The 18,615-nt window shown below is 41.4% G+C and overlaps 1 protein-coding gene across 1 annotated transcript; it reads left to right on the top strand.

The window, feature by feature from the left end:
• The first annotated feature begins 664 nt into the window (after positions 1-664).
• On the top strand, positions 665-1,396 carry LOC120860194 (tumor protein D55-like). The gene has a single exon (XM_040235973.1). It carries the CDS (start codon positions 665-667, stop codon positions 1,394-1,396), a length of 732 nt encoding a protein of 243 aa, XP_040091907.1.
• The last annotated feature ends 17,219 nt before the right edge of the window (positions 1,397-18,615 follow it).

Genomic DNA, 18,615 nt, shown 5'->3' with positions numbered 1-18,615 from the left:
CTGGTCAGGCTCATTTTCTAAGCTCCACCACCCCAAGCCTCTGGCACTGTTCATACTTCATACCATGGGGGCACTGTTAAATTTAAGAGCTTTGAGGGGGCCTTCAAATACACTTTATAAGTGGTGCCAGAAGTTTCTCAGGCCCCTTTGGGAACTTCGGAAGGGAAAATTGGGAGGGTACCCATTGGAGTTCTAGACTCCCTGTCCCACTTTAAGGTGGTTTTTATTTATTTCATGCATGAGGCTTTGTTATAAATCTGTTAGCACAAAAAAGTTCAACTGATTTTCAGTGTTTTTTAAATGGCTGCTGTGATGGAAAGAGGTCCGTACACGGAGTCAGATTTGGTTTGAAGGCCAGAACCAGTCATCCACTGAGGTAGGAGGGCAAATACCTCTCCCTGACAACTGCTGCAGTACCTACCTCACAGGGACGTTGTGATGTCGAAGCTGCTATGAATATTGGAGGCGCAGGCACTGAGCCTAAGTTCCGCCCTCCGCCGCCTTCAGGCCGGAAGTCCGACCTCCACAACCCCAACCCAACTTACCCTACCCTCCAGCCACCGCCCCCAACCCTAGCCGGAAGTGGACCCTATAAACTAAGGCATCTACTCCGCAGCCAGGACATTCACTCACTGGCCAAGGCGTCCGTTCTACCAGCCAAGACATGGATCCTTCCTGCCTAGAGTCCCACCCCACCCTAGAGTCTGACCCTGAAGGCCTAGACTTCAACTATGCTGGCCAAGACTGTTTCTCCTCTGGTCACGAGTTCAACTCGCTCTACCAAGAACTGGACCTGGACTCTCTTAATGAAGATCTTCTTTCTCAGTCTATGCCAGACTCCTTGACAGAAACCTCTGCAGGCCCTTATGAATCCCACTTGACTGCCAAACCAGAGGATCTCACTGAGGCAGAGCAAAAGGAGCTCAAATCTGAGCTTGCTAAACTGGAGGCAGAAATTGTAATGCTACGCCAAGCACTGGCAGCCAAAGAGAGACGCTGTGTGGAGCTCAAGAAGAAGCTGGGCCTTACGGCCTTCCTGGGGCTGAGGCAGAATCTGTCCAAGAGCTGGCACGACGTTCAGGTCTCCAACGCCTACGTGAAACAAAAGACGTCAGCTGCCCTCTCCACCATGGGCTCTGCCATCTGCAGGAAGCTTGGAGACATGAAGAAATCAGTCACATTCAAATCCTTTGAAGGTCTTATGGGGACAATCAAGTCCAGAGTCGCAGATGGCAGAGAGCTTGGCAGTGACTGTCTTCCTTCTTCAGCAGGGAGTGGGGATGATCCACTCCCAGTTTCTGGGAGTAGGGATGATCCACTCCCGGTGTCAGGGAGTGGGAATGATCCAGTTCTGGCAAGTAGGGATGACCTACTCCCCTTTCTGGAGCCAGAATGAGCTCGTTGGTTAACTTGCCTGGCCACCTAACCAGTCCAAGAACTCCCTTCCGTGATCCTAACTGCAACTCTGCCCATCAAAAACAAGTAACCAAACCACAATGGTAAAGTGAATTTAGGAAACGAAGAGAGTCCAGTTTTGAGAAAAGCAATCCCCGTTTGTACATAGATATTTGCTACTGTTGAGATGAAAAATCCAGCGTTTCGTACCCAGTTATTTTACAGTGAAGTTTGTAGATGAAATGTATCACTATACTAGCCTTCCTGGGGTTGCATTTAAATGGACAGGAGTTTGGTTCCAGAGGGGTTTTAGGCCAAAGCCAAAACTTCTTTTTTTGGAAAAACTGTGTACAAAAAGGGCAAAATAGGTTTCTGTTTAGATCTAGGAACAAAGTATGAAAGAGCTACAAGTTTCCTTCCTTCTTTCCCTAATCTTAGAAAGAACCTTGAAAGCTCTGCCTGGGCTATGATTTTTATTTTTTAAAGGTGATAAAACTGTTGTTTTTCTCTGAGACCCTCAGAAAGGGGGAAAATATTAATAGTTTAATTGGTACAGGATACTATGACTTTTATAAAATGATTTTTTTAAACTGCTAATTAAGCAAAGTAGCTTCAATTTAGGGATTGTCAATTACTTTGGACTCAAGCTGAAATTGCAATTTTATTCTGCTTTGTTTATAATCTTTTTATATATGAAAATGAGGGCCTTATAATCTAATCCTTGTGGCCATGTGTCTCTGCCACAGCAGCATGTTACCTATTAAAAAAGAATATTGTTCCTTTGTTCTGCAGCAATTCCTAGTTATCATTTTCAGTTGAGGGACTGAAGGGAAAAGAGCATTGCCAAATTCAAAAAAGGTAAACCCCTGTCTTAAGTGACATTTAAGACAGACTGTTTTTCCCCTGAAATTCTGGCCATTGTACCTTTGAATGGACCTAACTGATTGTACATCACTGATCACTTTGACTCCAAGATTGTACTTGTTTATAAGCACTTGTTTGTACTAATCCGAAATGAGAAGGAAACAAAACCCAGCCCTCAGGGGATATCAAGATAACAGGACCCTGTAGGACCTGGTTTGGGTTTATTCGAACTTTCTCATATCTGATATTCATAGGAGCTACTTTTTTTTTTCTTTCTATTTTCAGCTGTCAGGATCTGGCAGCTTCTTTCATTCCTCCAGTAACACTGCCTGGATTAAAAGCTTGTGTTTTATATTGGCTTTTAGCAGGGGTCTAGAGTCTTTATTTTCTTGGATATATATATTGATAACATCTCATTGCCTAAAGGTAGTCCCTACAACTTAATAAAGTGATCCTGTATTGTTGATTTTTGACTGCTTCCCCTATATTCCTTCAGTTTGACTTTAAGCAAAACCAACTACCACTATAAATACAAAAGCATTTGGTAAACTATAAAGTCACTGATATAAAGTCCACATATTCCTGAAAGCAAAGTTTTGCTTGGATTAAAACAAGATGTTCAACTTGTATTACAAGTTGTGTTTTAATTTGTTGTAGTTTTTTTAATTTTTGGCTGATTTATTTATTTTTGGCTGTGCTCAGTCTTTGTTGCTATCTGCAGGCTTTCTCTAGTTGAAGTGAGTTGGGGCCACTTTGTTGTTGTGCACAGGCTTCTCATCACGGTGGCTTCTCTTTTTATGGATCATGAGCTCTAGAGTACCCGGGCTTCAGTGGTTGCAACTCACAGGCTCCAGAGTGCAGGCTAAGTAGTTGTGGTACATTGCCCTGCAGCATGTGGAATCTTCCTGGACCAGGGATTGAACCTGTGTCCCCTGCATTGACAGGCAAATTCTTTACCACCAGACCACTGGGGAAGTTCAATTTGTTGTAGTTTTATAAGTTGAAGAACTAGAGAGAAACTTGCAGAATTCATGAAGCTAAAGTAGCCCAACAGGCAAAGTCTTTGATCCCATATTACAGAAAGCCTTGTGTTAGAGAAAATCTCCAGCTAACATGATGGGCCAAACCCAGAATATGTTCTATTTTATTTAGTAATTTATACAAATGCTATAATAGTTTCCCCCAATAAATCCTCAACTCCTGAAAGCAGTGAAGAACACAACTATTTTTGTTTATCATTGTATTCGCATGCCAGGCTTAGGGTAGATGTTCAATAAATACTTGTTGCAGAAGGAATCAATATCACATACTTCAGACATCAAATCTTGAATCCAAGAAATTATCAACAACATGAACTCGTCGACAAGTTCCTCCTGCTTTTAAAGCATTTCACTTCCCTATCCAGAGATAATTTGAGATCCTACTATGTGTCAGGCACTGTGCCAAGCTCTGAAGGCACAGAAATTTATTAGTCATGGCCCCTGCTCTCTAGAAACATGTTCAAATCATTGCAACTCATTGCAGTAGATGCTAAAATAGAAGATACCTATAAAGAAAGAATGTTCAACTCTGCCTTGATAGATCAGAAAAGAATTCAGAGTCAAAGTCTTAGAAGACTAGTAGGAATTTATAAGATATAAAAGAGTAGAACATCCCAGACAATATCCAGAGGAACTAAGTCATGGAGGAATGTAATAGAATAGTATGTTCCAGGAAATACCAATAGGTCATTGTGGCTAGAGAGAGGGGGGAAGTGGTGAGAGATGAGGATGGAGAAATAAGCAAAAGGCAAGATCATAAATAGTCTTGTATACTATCTGACATTAGTATTTAATTCTGTAGGAAATGAGGAGTTGAAGGTGCTTAAGTCAAATTCACGTTTTAGATGTATCACTCTGGTCACCATAGAAATAGATTAAATATTTAAGAGATATAATCTTTAAAACTTAGGAAGAAACTGCATAGGAGAGAGGGACAGATAGATTTGCAAGTTGATAAAGATGTAGAATTGAAAAGACTTGATACTGATAATGCTGGAGCTGAACATTCATTTTGCTTTGACTCTTTTATTGGATTCCAGCATACCTGCATCAACAGCCACAGACACCAAACAAAATGCCTCCATGAGCATGTGGACTCTGGATCAAAAGTTTCCTCCACATTTTCTTTCTTCCACTTGCCTCTACCCTTCCCATACATTGCTGACCTTCATTTTCTAGCCTGTTAACCTTTATAACTGGATCACTTCTGTTCATCTAGCCGTATCTGGATTTTGTAGCCAAGAATCAGTCTATTTCAGTTTAGGGAACTTCAGGATGCAATTTGAATAGTGCTCAGAATATGTGAACCCTCAAAGATGCCCCATCTGACTCAATTTCCGAGACCTTTGGTTGGGAGTGATATTGGAACAAAATTCCTGAGTTTCTTGGTTTTCTTGGTTTTCCACTGCTCCTATGAGTGAAGAGCTGGAAGATAGAGACAAGTTTGAACATTCTAACTCCCACAGATGGCACTCTCCATGCAGTTAGCAAGGATGGGAGTATAGTACCAAACCCTTGTTCATTAGCATCATACATACACCAGCATATTGCAAGCATCACTCCCAGAGAAATTCACTTGCACTTATGGAATCTACTTTATTCTTATCTTCATATTTGAGAGAAAATATATCACATACCTATTCTCATGAATTGCATGAACTGCAGAGGGGTCAGCAGTAATCTAGAACTGTGTAGGTCTTCTGACAGTGCTAGCCAATGTGCTTGATGGTCCTCCCCATTATGGGGACAATGATGCCATTTGTCGATTCTGCTAAGGAATGAGATCAATTGCCTCTGGGCCATGGAATTTCAGTTCTTGTCCATGAATTCCAACATAATAAAAATGATGAGTGCCATGCTATCAAAATTACTGGGGCTTCCAGGCAGCTATTAATATCTGAGACCATGTTCCACTCCTTCTGACCAGATCTATTTCTGGGAGGCTCAGTGATGCCATGCCTTCCAGTGCCTAGAGCCTGATTCACATAAAGCAAGTGAAAAGTGGAAGAATGCCCTCAAAATGATGCACCTTGGCCAGCTACTATGACACATTATCATGGCACTTGGTCATCTCTCAGAAATTACTAAGCAGATCCCTAGAACAGTCAAAAATATCTGGAAATTTCTGAGAATTCACCAGGTAATTTAAAAGTTCCTTCCCTGTTTAACTATACAACAACCCAAATAAATGATCACCTCAAGAGAAGAAGTGGGTTCTTCTGGAAGTTGAAGGTTTCCATCACCTCTACCCCAATCCTGGCTACCTTACCTCAGGCCCATGGCACTAAAACTTTCAGCTAATTTGATAAAAAATGCTTACCTAAATTAGAGGAACAATTCATAGACTTAGCTGAGCCAAACTTTCATTCTAGAACATTAGAACTAAGAAATTAAAAGATTCAATTACATTGAAAATGGTCCATACAGTCATATAGATTTTTCATATTTAACTTCATAGTATGGCAAAATATTGACCTAGAAACTTGTATTGTAACCCAGGCCACCCACACTTCTGACCAACTGGCCACAAACCTTCTGGGATTTCTTAGTACTCCTTGAAATACCATAATTAATTGGAATGATTCACAGAACTCAGGAAAGCCCTGTACTTGTGATTAAAGTTTTATTATAAATTGGGATTGACGAAGTGAAGAAGCACCAGAATGAGTCCTTAGAGAAAACCTGATGCTTCCATGTCTTCAGGATGCATCATCCTGACAGCACATAAATATATGATTACCAATCTGGCAGGCTCAGGTGTACAGTTTCAGGTGACCAGAGTTTTTATCGGGGTTTCATTATACGGGTATGATTGATTGAATTATTGGCCACATGATAGAACTCAATCTTCAGTCCTCTTCTCTCTCCAGAGATTGGGATGTCAGGCTGATATAATGTGACTCAACTCTCCAAACCTTAATCACATGGTTGGGTCTTTCCAGCACTGCTAGCCCCCATCTTGAAACTATTGAGGGACCTATCATGAATAACGACAACAGTCCCTTCACTCGGGAAATTCCAAGGATTTAGAGGCTCCTTATAAGGAATTAGAGACAAAGACCAGCCAATATTTTTTACTATACAGAAAAGCAATAGGAAGCTGCTCTACAAAATGGTCCCTCAATCTCCACAAACGCAAGCAAAAGTCATTGTGCCTCTGTGCTAGCCCGTAAACACTTCTTAGAAATAATTTAGCTGGTCAATGTTTCTTACTGCCACGAAAATCTCATATAATTCACAGCATTGCTTCACCACCCAACATATACCATTCCATAACTCTTATAGCTTCCAGACTATTATTTACCCCAAATTCCTGATTATTAGAAACACCCCAATGATCAGCACCTAGAAAAGACACACACTACAGTGGCCATGACTGAGCAACTGAACTGAACTGAATGCATGCATCTTGATGAGTTTGGACATATGCATACATCAATTCAACTATAACCAGTACCACAGTTAGAGTACTGAGCTATTCATCACCTTAAGAAAGTTCTTTGTGTTGTGTATGTTTGTGCAATTTGCATGTAGTGAGAATACTTTATATGAGTTCTATCCTCTTAACATGTTTAAGTGTGACGTATTGTATTATTGACTATAGGTAATAAGTTGTTTAACAGATCTCTGGAACTTATTCCTGCTATATAACTGAAATTCTATACCCACTGAGAAACAGTTTCACATTTTCTCCTCCCTCTAGCCCCTAGCCAACAAATTTCCTGCACTGTTGCATGTCTGTTAGATTTTATTGTATCCTGAATATTGTGAATATTGTTTTATTGTGTGTCTGCTTATACATCTCTATATAAAAAATGATGAACTTTGTTCTGACAAGCGGTGAAGATATTTGAGTCAGTTATATCTTTCTGAATCTTTTTTAAAGCTTTCTTAGTGTAGATCTAAAGTAGTATTTAATAGTACCAGTTAAGTTCAAGCTGATGTCATGACCTTCCTTATGTTCATACTGAATGCTTCAGGTGTTGTTCAATGAGTTCTTTCTACTCTGATTGTCTCAGTCTTGTACCAACAGTGATAGTTGTTCTGTTTACTGTTCCCCTCAGGTAGTTGTTTTTCTCTGCTATTTATTCTTTGCCTGAACTGTGGTGTTGGAGAAGACTCTTGAGAGTCCCTTGGACTGCAAGGAGATCCAACCAGTCCATTCTAAAGGAGATCAGCCCTGGGTGTTCTTTGGAAGGAATGATGCTGAAGCTGAAACTCCAGTACTTTGGCCACCTCAAGCAAAGAGTTGACTCATTGGAAAAGACTCTGATGCTGGGAGGAATTGGGGGCAGGAGGAGAAGGGGACGACAGAGGATGAGATGGCTGGATGGCATCACCAACTCAATGGACATGAGTTTGAGTGAACTCCGGGAGATGGTGATGGACAGGGAGGCCTGGCGTGCTGCAATTCGTGGGGTCACAGAGTCGGACACGACTGAGTGACTGATCTGAACTGAAATGAACAGTGGACATGTATAAAATACCTTCAAAGGCACCAGTGACCATTGGATTGAGGCTGTACTAGAGATGAGACATCTACCCCACTCATTCTTGCATAAAACTTAAATATGTCTTCCTTAGCATATTTATCTATCTTTATCTATCCTATGGAAGAGGATAGCTAATTATTCCCATCTCTGCATGTTCATCCTGCCTTCCATCAATCCTTGCTGAGCTGAGTCAATCTAAATCTTTACCTACTCTTAAATATTATCTCCTAGTCCTAAAAACTTGGGCTGAGAAGCCAGGGCACATAAAAATATTAGACACCTGTTGATTGGTACCTTGGCTCCCTCTTCTATGGTACATAATACCATGAGGATTTTATGGAGCCAGAAAAAAATTGTAATGGAAATCAGTCTCCCACTGCAAAATTATCCTAGACCCTGGCCAGGGCCTTTCATGAGGCTTTCCTGATGGGGTTGAGTGGGGAATCTAGGGGAGTGGGATGAAGCTTTGCAGCAGCCATCCTGAACACCATCTCATTTGTTTCTAGCATGCTGTCATACTGAACTCTCCTCCTTCCTCTGTGCTCTTCCCCACCTCTGTCTGACTCCCAACTTTTGACGCTATACCCCCAACTTTCAAATCGAGTGTTCTCATCAACTGGCCCTTATCTTTTCCCAGTGGACTTAGTTTACCTTTCAATCTGTGACTTTGTGTTGCTGCCTATGAAAGCCTGATAAACCCACCTACCTGAACCTTATAGGAGAGGAGATAGGCACACATTTGGAGGAATTTGATTGGCTAGTTTGTAATGTATATAGTTGCCAGGAAGGCAAACATTTATAACAATAAGAGCAAACATTTATATACTATTTACTATGGACCATAAATTTTCCCAATTTCATCTCATTTTATTAATTTAGTCCTCACGATACCTCTGCGAGGTAGATTATTGTTCCAGTTTTACAGATTAGGAAACCAAAACGCAAAGAAGTAAAGCAACTTTCCAAAAAATATACAGCTAGTAAATGGCAGAGCCACATGCATGCCAGGAAGAGGAGTCTCCTCAGAAACCAACCCTAACAGCACCCTGCTGTTAGACTTCCAGCCTCCAGACCTGTGAGAAAACAGATGTCCTCAATTTGAGTCACCCAGTCTGTGGTATCCTTTTATGACAGCCCTACCAGACTAATCTCCTTCACATTTTCACTCAAAAACAACCCCTTTGGCCACCCTATGTACTGTTTTAACCACTGTATCCTTGTTCTCGGGTTTAGCGTCATATGTCACATCATATTTTTGCAATCTGTTTACTGTCTGCCTCTTCCACTAGAACGTGAACTTCATAAGGGCAAGATCTGTGTCAGTATTGTCCACTAATATATTCCCTCTGTATAATGAAGTGTCTGGCATAAATTAAGTGTTCAGTAAATGAATGACAGGAGGAAAGAGAGTCCAGGAGCTAACTGGCTCCATTCTCCTCATATCTCACCAAACTCCATAGGACAGAAAGGAGGCAGGGCTGGGACAATAAATGAAACCTTGTCTGTATGTAGAATGGTTTCAGCATGATGACAAATACCAACTTCTACAAACAGAGTAGCTAGAGTCAGAAAAGCAAACCAAAGAGACATCTAAAATCACTAAAAACTTAAGGGCATCTAGGCAACCAGTGACTGACTCTACCCTTACCTGCTTGTTAAGGCTTGTGACTTTTACTTCTGCTTATTTTACCTACTCAGATGTCTGTCTTCAGAATGCTTCTGCCTCCAGAAGCCTTCTCACTCTTTATCACTCTTGTCCTTAGCTAAGGCAAGATTGGTGGTGATTTGAGGAATGATATGCAACTTTACCCAGGGTCTTCAAAAATGTCCTTCCCTTAAAAGCTCGAGAGTCCAAGAAAAATAAAAGCTTATAGTGTTCGCTCAGGTGGCAGCCAGGGGTCTCTCCAGGCTCCACCAGGAATCCTTTGCTTCTGCCTAACTTCCGCTACTGTCTATAGCTCATTTCTGGCCACTTGATTTTCACCTCCCTCCCTGGTCTCTTTTGATGGTATCTTAGTTTTGGTTTCATCCCTGGATGCTTCTCTTGAATTACCTTAAGCACTTTACTCAGAAGTCTCTTGGCAGATGAACCCAGCATCCTGGAATTCTGCTCCTGAAGAAGTGGATTTAAAGCAAAGAAACAAAGAGAAGGGGCTTCCCAGGTGGTACTAGTGGTGAAGAACCCACCTGCCAAAGCAGGAGACACAAGAGACATGGGTTCAATCCCGGGGTCACAAAGATCCCCTGGAGTAGGAAATGACAACCCACTCCAGTATCCTTGCCTGGAAAATTCCATGGACAGAGGAATCTGGCAGGCTATATAGTCCATTGGGCCATAAAGAGTCAGACATGACTGAGAGCCTTAGCACCAACAAAGAGAAATTCTGTAACATCCCCCTCTCTTAGTCACCTCCCCTCTACTTACAGCTTCTCCTCAACACTAGGGGGTGCTAGTCACACTGTCATTTTACCCTGTTAAACCTCCAACCATCACTTACATTTCTTGATATGTTTATTACTAAAGACTAAATCCATGGCCCCTCTTGAAATATGGATAAATCTTGCACCTGTTGCTTATATGATAGAAGAGGACCTACCATTAACTAGGGTTTTGACCTTAACCTGTAGAACCTACTTGAAATACTGAGAATAAGGTCAGGGGGGAATTTCTTTGCTAACTTCATAGAGTATCTGATTCCGTGTGTTCTGTGTATTCGTTTCAAGACTGGGCAAGTAGAGGGGACTCCTCGTTCTGATGCAAAATGAGAAGAGAGAAATCCTTCTTTGAAGAAAGAGGTTGTTTGTGGCAATGGAGGGAGAAGGAACAGGGTCAACTATTGGGCTTGGTGGATGAAAAGCAAGGAAAAGAGGAAGGGCACTCAGGCTGAGGACTGGGGGGTGGATGGAGTGCAGGCACGGTGGGATCTGAGGGCCACCTGTGCCTAAAAGCCTTGGACATGTATCGCCAGTTGGCTGGAGTGCTGTGGGCCAGGAGTATCACGTGCTATTTTGAGGTGATGGCGGTTATGGGAAGGAGGGAGGAGAAGCAACCTAAACGTTCATTGTCAGAGGAAGGGATAAAGAAGATGTAGTACATATATCAATGTAATACTAATCAGCCATTAAAAAGAATGAAATAATTTCATTTGCAGCAACATGGATGAATCTAAAGATTAGCATATTAAGTCAGACAGAGAAAATCAAATACCATATAATATTGCTTATATGCAGAATCTAAAAAATAAAAAAACACTTCCCAGCTGGCACTAGTGGTAAAGAACCGCCGATCCCCTGGAGAGGGCATGGCAACCCATTCCAGTATTCTTGCCTGAAGAATCCCATGGATAGAGGAGCCTGGCAGGCTATAGTTCATAGCGCTGCAAAGAGTTGGACATGACTGAAGTGACTTAGCATGCACACATATAGGCAGAATCTAAAAAAATGATACAAATGAACTTATTTACAAAACACAGACTCACACACTTAGAAAACAAATTCATGGTTGCCAAAGGGGAAAGAAAGGGGAGGGGGATAAATTAGGAGTCTGAGACTGGCATATACACACTACTCTATTTAAAATAGATAACCAGCAATGACATATTGTACAGCATAGGGAACTCTGCTAAATATTCTGTAATAACGTAAATGGGAAAATAATTTGAAAAAGAACAGACACGTGTATGTATAACTGAATCACTTTGCTGTACACTTGGAACTAACATAGTATTGTTAATAAACTATAGTTCAATATAAAATAAAAATGTTTTATAAAAGAAAGGAAGTACATCAGGAGCTACTCCAAAGCTAAGCAAGGGAGAATTCTCACAACATATCATCCTCCGGTCCCCAGACTCTGGGGACCGAAGAGTCTGAGAGCCTCCAGCTCCACACCTCATTACCCTGGTTTCAATCATCTCTTAGGGAAATTCTTTGCCCTAGGCAAAAGAGGCTCAGAAATGGAGGATGGGAAGGACAGAAGAAGCTCCATTCCTGGCATCCATAGTTAGATCCCTGAACATATTTCCCTGTAAAAACACTGCTCATTGAATGGCCACATCATATATTTCTGTTGGAACTTTACTTCTAAGTATTATGGGTTAAATATAACTAACCACCATGTATAATATGGTTTCTATGGAGCTCCACATAACTCACTTCTACAAACAAACCACTGGAATTCTGGCACTCCAACAGGAGGACTGCCTGTGCAACTCTCAAATGAGAGAGGAAGATAAATTAATGTGTTTTGGGACTGTTGACTTCATCGGACAAGGAAAGACTTTGTGTCCTTTTTGCTTGAGAGCTTTCTTATATTGCCTCCTGATCATTCTAGAGTTAAAGAAATATAAGAGAAAAAGTAAAATATAAGAGAATGAGTAAAAATCAGAAGGAAATCTAATTTTAGCTTCTTTGGGTATTTTGATAATGAAAACTACTAAAGCATACCAAATAAAAGTGAGATCAGTAAATTAAGTTTATCTAAATTCAGATTATTAAACTGTACTTTAACCACTTTAGTCTAATTGTATGCGTGCATGCACATACACACAGATTAGGGAGAAGTGGAGAAAATGATTCGTGCAGTTCTTCTTAGTGAAACTGAAAGTTTAGTTAACCCTGAAAAGATGCCATTATTAAGTGAGCTATAGCTTATTGTTTATGTGCAAGTTAGCCACCAGCCCACATGTATCCTTTTTGGGGGCCCTTAGCAAAACAAGACATTTAACTTCTAGTACATAGAAATATTTTTACATTTGCAAGGGTTTTTTCTAGTAAAAAGAAACCCCATGATTTGAAAATGCAAGAGATGAAACAGGCTTTTAAAAATGATTCTTCAGTAATTAACATTTTTACATAAAAGAAATGCCCTGCAAATATTTAAAGAGCATTCATAAGTGTCAGGACAGAGATGAAAAAAAAAATCCAGTAAACCTTGATATCATGCATTTGAGCACTTCCTATGTGCTAAGGGCTTAACTTCTATTATGTTCTTTAATCCTCACTAAAGGAAGAAATTAACTCTCACATTTCATCAATGAGAAACTTAAGGCAGAGAGACTAAAGAACTTGCCCAAGCCTTCGAAGTCTGCAAATAACAGAGTGAACACTTGAATCCAGGTGCAGATAACTCACAGCCAGGCTCTCAGCTACTCTGCTGCCTCACAAATGGCAGAAGTCCAAGTGCCACTATTAAACATTAGCTATTATTACCAAGAATTGCCCCACAGGGATCTTTATAGTGCAAGTATCATGTGCAAAACACTCCCAAAGGGTTTCTCTTTAGAAAAGAGTACACTTGCCAGAGGAAGGTGTTTCTGAATATCATTATCAGTAACAAATCCTTAAACTTAATCTATACTTTTTGGGCAATAAACAATCTAAACAAGTACCATTTTTAGAAATAAACCATGAATAATGCAATCTGCATAAAAATAAGCATAATGTCTTGGAGGGATATAGATGTCCTGCTTGAGGGAGCTGGCAAACAGAGGTGGACAGGCAAACACAGGGGCACATGTGTGTTTACATGTGTGTGCACCTTGAGGCATGGTTCTGTTATCATCCAAGAGGAAAAGGGAGTCATGGTCTGTTCTATCTCTAGCCTTATACAGAAGCTTGTTAATATTGGGAGTTTCAAGTCTAGTAACCTGAACTAGTTCATTGCATAACCCACTCTTGAGGCTCTGGCAGAACTGTGGTGGAAGTTTGGATCCCTTCCCCCAAGAGAGCCCATAAAGCTTAAGAGCTGTCAATTCCTTCTCCTGGCAGCTTATCAATGTCTATCAGTTCTTATAGGTAGACCTTCATTGCTTCCTCTTCCCTCCTGGGAAATGACTGCTGGGCTTCTAAAGCTATCACCCTCCACATCTCCTAAAATGTAGTATGTCAGAATTGCAATCAGTGTGCACCCAATAGTATTACCCACCCAGCTCCCCACCAATTCCCAACCAAAGCTCTGGATATTCATGAATCATTATGACTACTTAATCCCAGCGAGTTCTACTGAATTGCCTCTAAATTTCTCTGGATGTGTGAATAGGGAAAGGCTTAGCTGCTCAGAACAGTTGTTAGACTCAGTACCCATGAAAGCAGGGTCTGAATCTGCATCGCAACCTCCACTGACTGGATGGACCCAGCGGAAATCTGCCCTCAGGATTTTGAATTTTCCTTCTGTAGTCATAGTCCCCATGCCTAGGGACAGAGGAGCCTGGTGGGCTACAGTCCATGGGATCACAAAAGAGCTGGACATGACTTAGTGACTAAACAACAAGGGAGTAAAGAAAAGCAGAGACATTGCCTTCTTGCCAGGGCAAACAAACAGGTGCTCTGAATCCAGTGGTTCATAACAAAATGCTCGATTTCTCCTTGCTTGGCAGCAGAAGTTGTTCTAGCTAAGATAGAAGTTAGATTCCAAGTGATCAGAACTGGAACAGTGTTTGCCATGTGATGTCAGGCGGTCAAGTGGGCCAGTTAAGTCACAATTCAGTAGGGAAATCTTACAGTTGAAAGCTGGCAAGACAAATAGCTAATATATAACCCAAAGGCCAGAAATTAGTATTTCAAAACAAAGATTTGAGAATCAGACAAACTGTGGTTCAGTTTGTTACACAGGAAGGTAGAGAGCAAAGAAAGGTGTCAAAGGGCACTGTTGTAAAGAACCTTAGAGTGTTTTTAAGTGAAAAAGAAAGTGAAAGTGAAGTCGCTCAGTCCTGTCCGACTCTTTGTGACTCCATGGACTGTAGCCTAACAGGCTCCTTCGTCCATGGGATTTTCCAGGCAAGAATGCTGGAGTGGGTTGCCATTTCCTTCTCCAGGAGATCTTCCCGACCCAGGGATTGAACCCAGGTCTCCCTCATTGTAGGCAGACGCTTTACCATCTGAGCCAAAGGACATACAGGCAGGTTTGTCAGGTTTACAGCAAAGTGTGCATACTTCTTGCTCCTGCCCACCCTTCACATGAACTGGAAAATTTTCAGGCCCAGGGGTATGCATCAGTGAGTTACACTATAGAAAACTCCTTCCTCAGAGCTGTGATATTCCCTTGGCTCCATCTGAATATTTTTGTCTACTTTTACCTATATTTGATCACAGACCGGCTGAAATCTCAAGTCCCTTCTTTCAGATGTTCTGTCTAAAAGCTTTGCAGATAAGTCTCAAGGTCCCAATCAACTCTCACTTAAAGCTTTGCAGACCTAATTGCAGGTTGACTGGGAAACAAGATATGATAAAACAAAAATCTGAAAGCCTTTTCATGGTCTTCAAAGCTTAGATCATCAGTCTCAACTTATTATAGCCTCTCCTGCTTACCTCCCTCTAGCTTCACTAGTCTTTTTGTTCCCTGATCATTCCAAGCTCCGCTTCCACTCCTAGACCCAGGCCCTGCCTCAAGTTCTGTACTTTATAAGGTTCCATCTACCTTTCCTTCTTTCATGTCCTTCCCTGTAGGGTGAGGTCAAAAGACAAGGGACATGCCACTGAGACCCAGTACCTCCCACCCTTTTAGATCACACTTGGGGTTCCTAGGACTACAGAAGGCTCTAACCAAATAGCCTCCAACCTGCCCCTAGAACCTGCAAGGAGGTTTTCCCTACCTTCAGCCTCCTGAGAGAACCACCCCCACCTCTAGATTCTCTGTTATGTAGCATATCGTGGAATATAGTGACACAATGTAGTTATTAAACAAAGAAATCAAATTATTCAACATATTTGGTTAGAAATATGAAGAGTTAAATTAAAAGCAGTGCCTTCAGCTGTGCACTGCCTGAACGTCAACTCACTAAAACTTCATTAAACCAGAAAGTCAGGGAAACTCAGAGCTCAAGTTACTCCCAAGACAACTTTAGTTGTTGTCTCTTTTGATGAAAATCCAGGAACTTGCTCCTAGTCTTTCAATATATGCAGTGCTTCAAGGTTTGAGGATTAAACCCAGCATTTCACAAGTCCATTGCCAAATTAATGCTACAACACAAACATTATCATTGACAATAAAGGCTGTCTTTTTAAAATATTTTCCAAGTCAGAATGTCAATCATATTTGGACTGTGGTGCAGAGATTAGATGGAGAAGGCAATGGCACCCCACTCCAGTACTCTTGCCTGGAAAATCCCATGGATGGAGGAGCCTGGTAGGCTACAGTCCGTGGGGTCGCTAGGAGTCGGACACGACTGAGCGACTTAACTTTCACTTTTCACTTTCATGCATTGGAGAAGGAAATGGCAACCCACTCCAGTGATCTTGCCTGGAGAATCCCAGGGACAGGAGAGCCTGGTGGGCTGCCGTCTATGGGGTTGCACAGAGTTGGACACGACTGAATTGACTTAGCAGCAGCAGCAGCAGCAGAGATTAGAACATTTAGCACTTGCAATCTTAAAATAATTGCTCATGGACACTGGCTTGCTGATACGAACTAAGTGATAAATGTAAATTAAAATGACCAGACGCTATACTGCTATTCGGAAGGTCGGTATAGAGAAGTGCAACTGTCTTTCAAAACTTACCTCTGCTTACCTACATATTTATGTTTCTCTTTCTAAGTTCAACCACTTGGAGTGTGTGGAGGTCCATTTTCTTAACTCAGATTTATTAGAAAAGAACATGAAGCAAAACTTTCTGCTAATCCTTCATTGAGGATTGAGTCCCAGGGGGCAAGAATGAAGGGAAAAAGCAAATACGGCAAAGAAGAAGAAAAAGGTAAATAGACTCTTTCTCGTATTTACTGAGCTCACTAGACCTTTAAAAGAGACTTCACAAGTTGTTTGGTAATGTAGGATATCTCCAGAAAGGCATTTTGGGAATTACTGCATTTTGGAATCTTTGAAGGGCAAGAAATTTATATTTCAGCTTTTTTTCCTTGTCTGGTTTCCAAAAGGGCATTAACTCAGTGCTGTTCCTGCCATGTAAAGACAAAGAGATTTTGATACTTCCTACTGCGAACTGGAAGAAAAGCATTTATTAACTGATACTTGCATGGCAAATGCCAGAGGATAAATTGATATGATTTTGTAAAGATAACCATATCCTGCCCACTAGCCATTACTGGGACTGTCACCAGACTGGATGAATGGGGACCCACCATCATCCAGAACCATGATGCATATGGTTTTGAGAGAACATAGAAGTGAACTGAAAGGGAATATGATAGGTACCACCAAAGAGTCGGATACGACTGAGCGACTGAACTGAACTGAACCGAACCATCCCCACATCCTTCCAGTCCAATAGCAGCACTAATTACTGCAATCTTTCCTCAGGTGAGACATTGTTTCTAATTTACATTCTTGAATGGGAGGGTGGGAATGGTCAGTTTCTGGAACTTCCACTTGGCTGTTCTAAAAATAAGGGTCCTTAATCTACATAGTGGAGGGAACATATATAAGAGTTCTGATATCTATTCCAGTTGATACCTACTCCATTTATATATTCAAGGACTAGGAAAATAACCACAGACTACAGGGCAGGTCTGCTGACTCAATTGTCCTACTGTGAATTGGACTTGGGCTAATACCCCGCTTATCATCTGGCTACGGTAATGTGCTCTAACCAGAAGACCAGGATAGCATTTTGGTTCTCCTAATATCAGTGTCGGGCTTCCCTAGTGGCTCAGATGGTAAGAATCCACCTGCAATGTGAAAGACGTGGGTTCGATCCCTGGGTTGGGAAGATCCCCTGGAGGAAGGCATGGCAACCCATTCCAGGATTCTTGCCTGGAGAATCCTGGTGGACAGAGGAGCCTGGAGGGACAGTACATGGGGTTGCAAAGAGTCAGACACAACTGAATGACTAAGCACAGCACCGCACAATATCAGTCAGTGCCAGCTCAAACCTCATATCCAACAGATTTGAAAAGCCTGAGTAGTTGCCCTTTCCTCTGCAACAGTTACTCTGGTAAATGACCGAAGGTCCCCTTAGGGAAGAATCAGAAAAGACATTTATCATATATATCTATGATGGCACTGACAGACTCTTCCTCAAGGGGACAGGTCTCCCTTTCAGTAAATGAACTCTAGGTCTATAATCCCATTTAGTTCTAGAAACTGGGTGATTTTTTCACTGTAGCACTGATGTCAGCTTTCCAGCTCTCAATTTTCTATTACACAAATCAAACAATGCCCAGGTCATCTCTCCATCTATCTTTCCCCTAAAATCACCATAGATCCATGTAAGCCTAGTCACTCTGATTTCTACTCTGACTTTGATGCCATTGTGACTCTGAGAATTAAGTCCTGCCACTGGTCTCTGTCATTCTGAAATCCCACCAGCCTCATTAATATCAGGCAGCCTAACTTCTACGCCATATATACAGTCATGGCCAGCAGAGAAGAGGCACCACCAAACTTCCTAAAGAAACTGGAGTACCTAGCACTATTATATTTCTTATTGCTGTAGAGATGGGAGTGAGCTCTGGACCCTTCCAGGGGATATAATCAGTGATAAGCTCTCCACTTGTACATCGTAAATCCATTCTAACGTTCCTTATCTGGAGCTGCCAATGAGGTGTAGTAGAGGCAGTCTTTGAGGAGAACAGTATTATCTTATTAGGCACATTTAGGTAAGATTACTGCACAGCCTCTAGGAAAGGAAAGAGGAGGCTGCTTTCCTTTGGCAAAGAAAGCAGGTAGATTCCACTGGCCCAGAAATATTCCAGGAATTTTTTTTAGTTCTTTCTTAGGTATATCCACTCAAATATCTTCATTACAGACAGATCTTCCTACCCTCTTTTCCACCTGGGTCCTGAGATTTTCATATAGCATATTCATGGATGCTACAAATTTAATTTCCTTTACCTCTCTACTGTCTTTATAATTATAATCTGTATCTGATTT

This window comes from Oryx dammah, unplaced genomic scaffold (genome assembly GCF_014754425.2).
Source record: "Oryx dammah isolate SB20612 unplaced genomic scaffold, SCBI_Odam_1.1 HiC_scaffold_11050, whole genome shotgun sequence".
In the NCBI taxonomy this organism is placed as follows: domain Eukaryota; kingdom Metazoa; phylum Chordata; class Mammalia; order Artiodactyla; family Bovidae; genus Oryx; species Oryx dammah.
This window is presented reverse-complemented; position numbering and strand designations above follow the sequence as displayed.

Bases quoted from the DNA above. Each gene is read 5' to 3' on its own strand.
- LOC120860194 (XM_040235973.1), top strand. From the start codon at position 665: ATGGATCCTTCCTGCCTAGAGTCCCACCCCACCCTAGAGTCTGACCCT.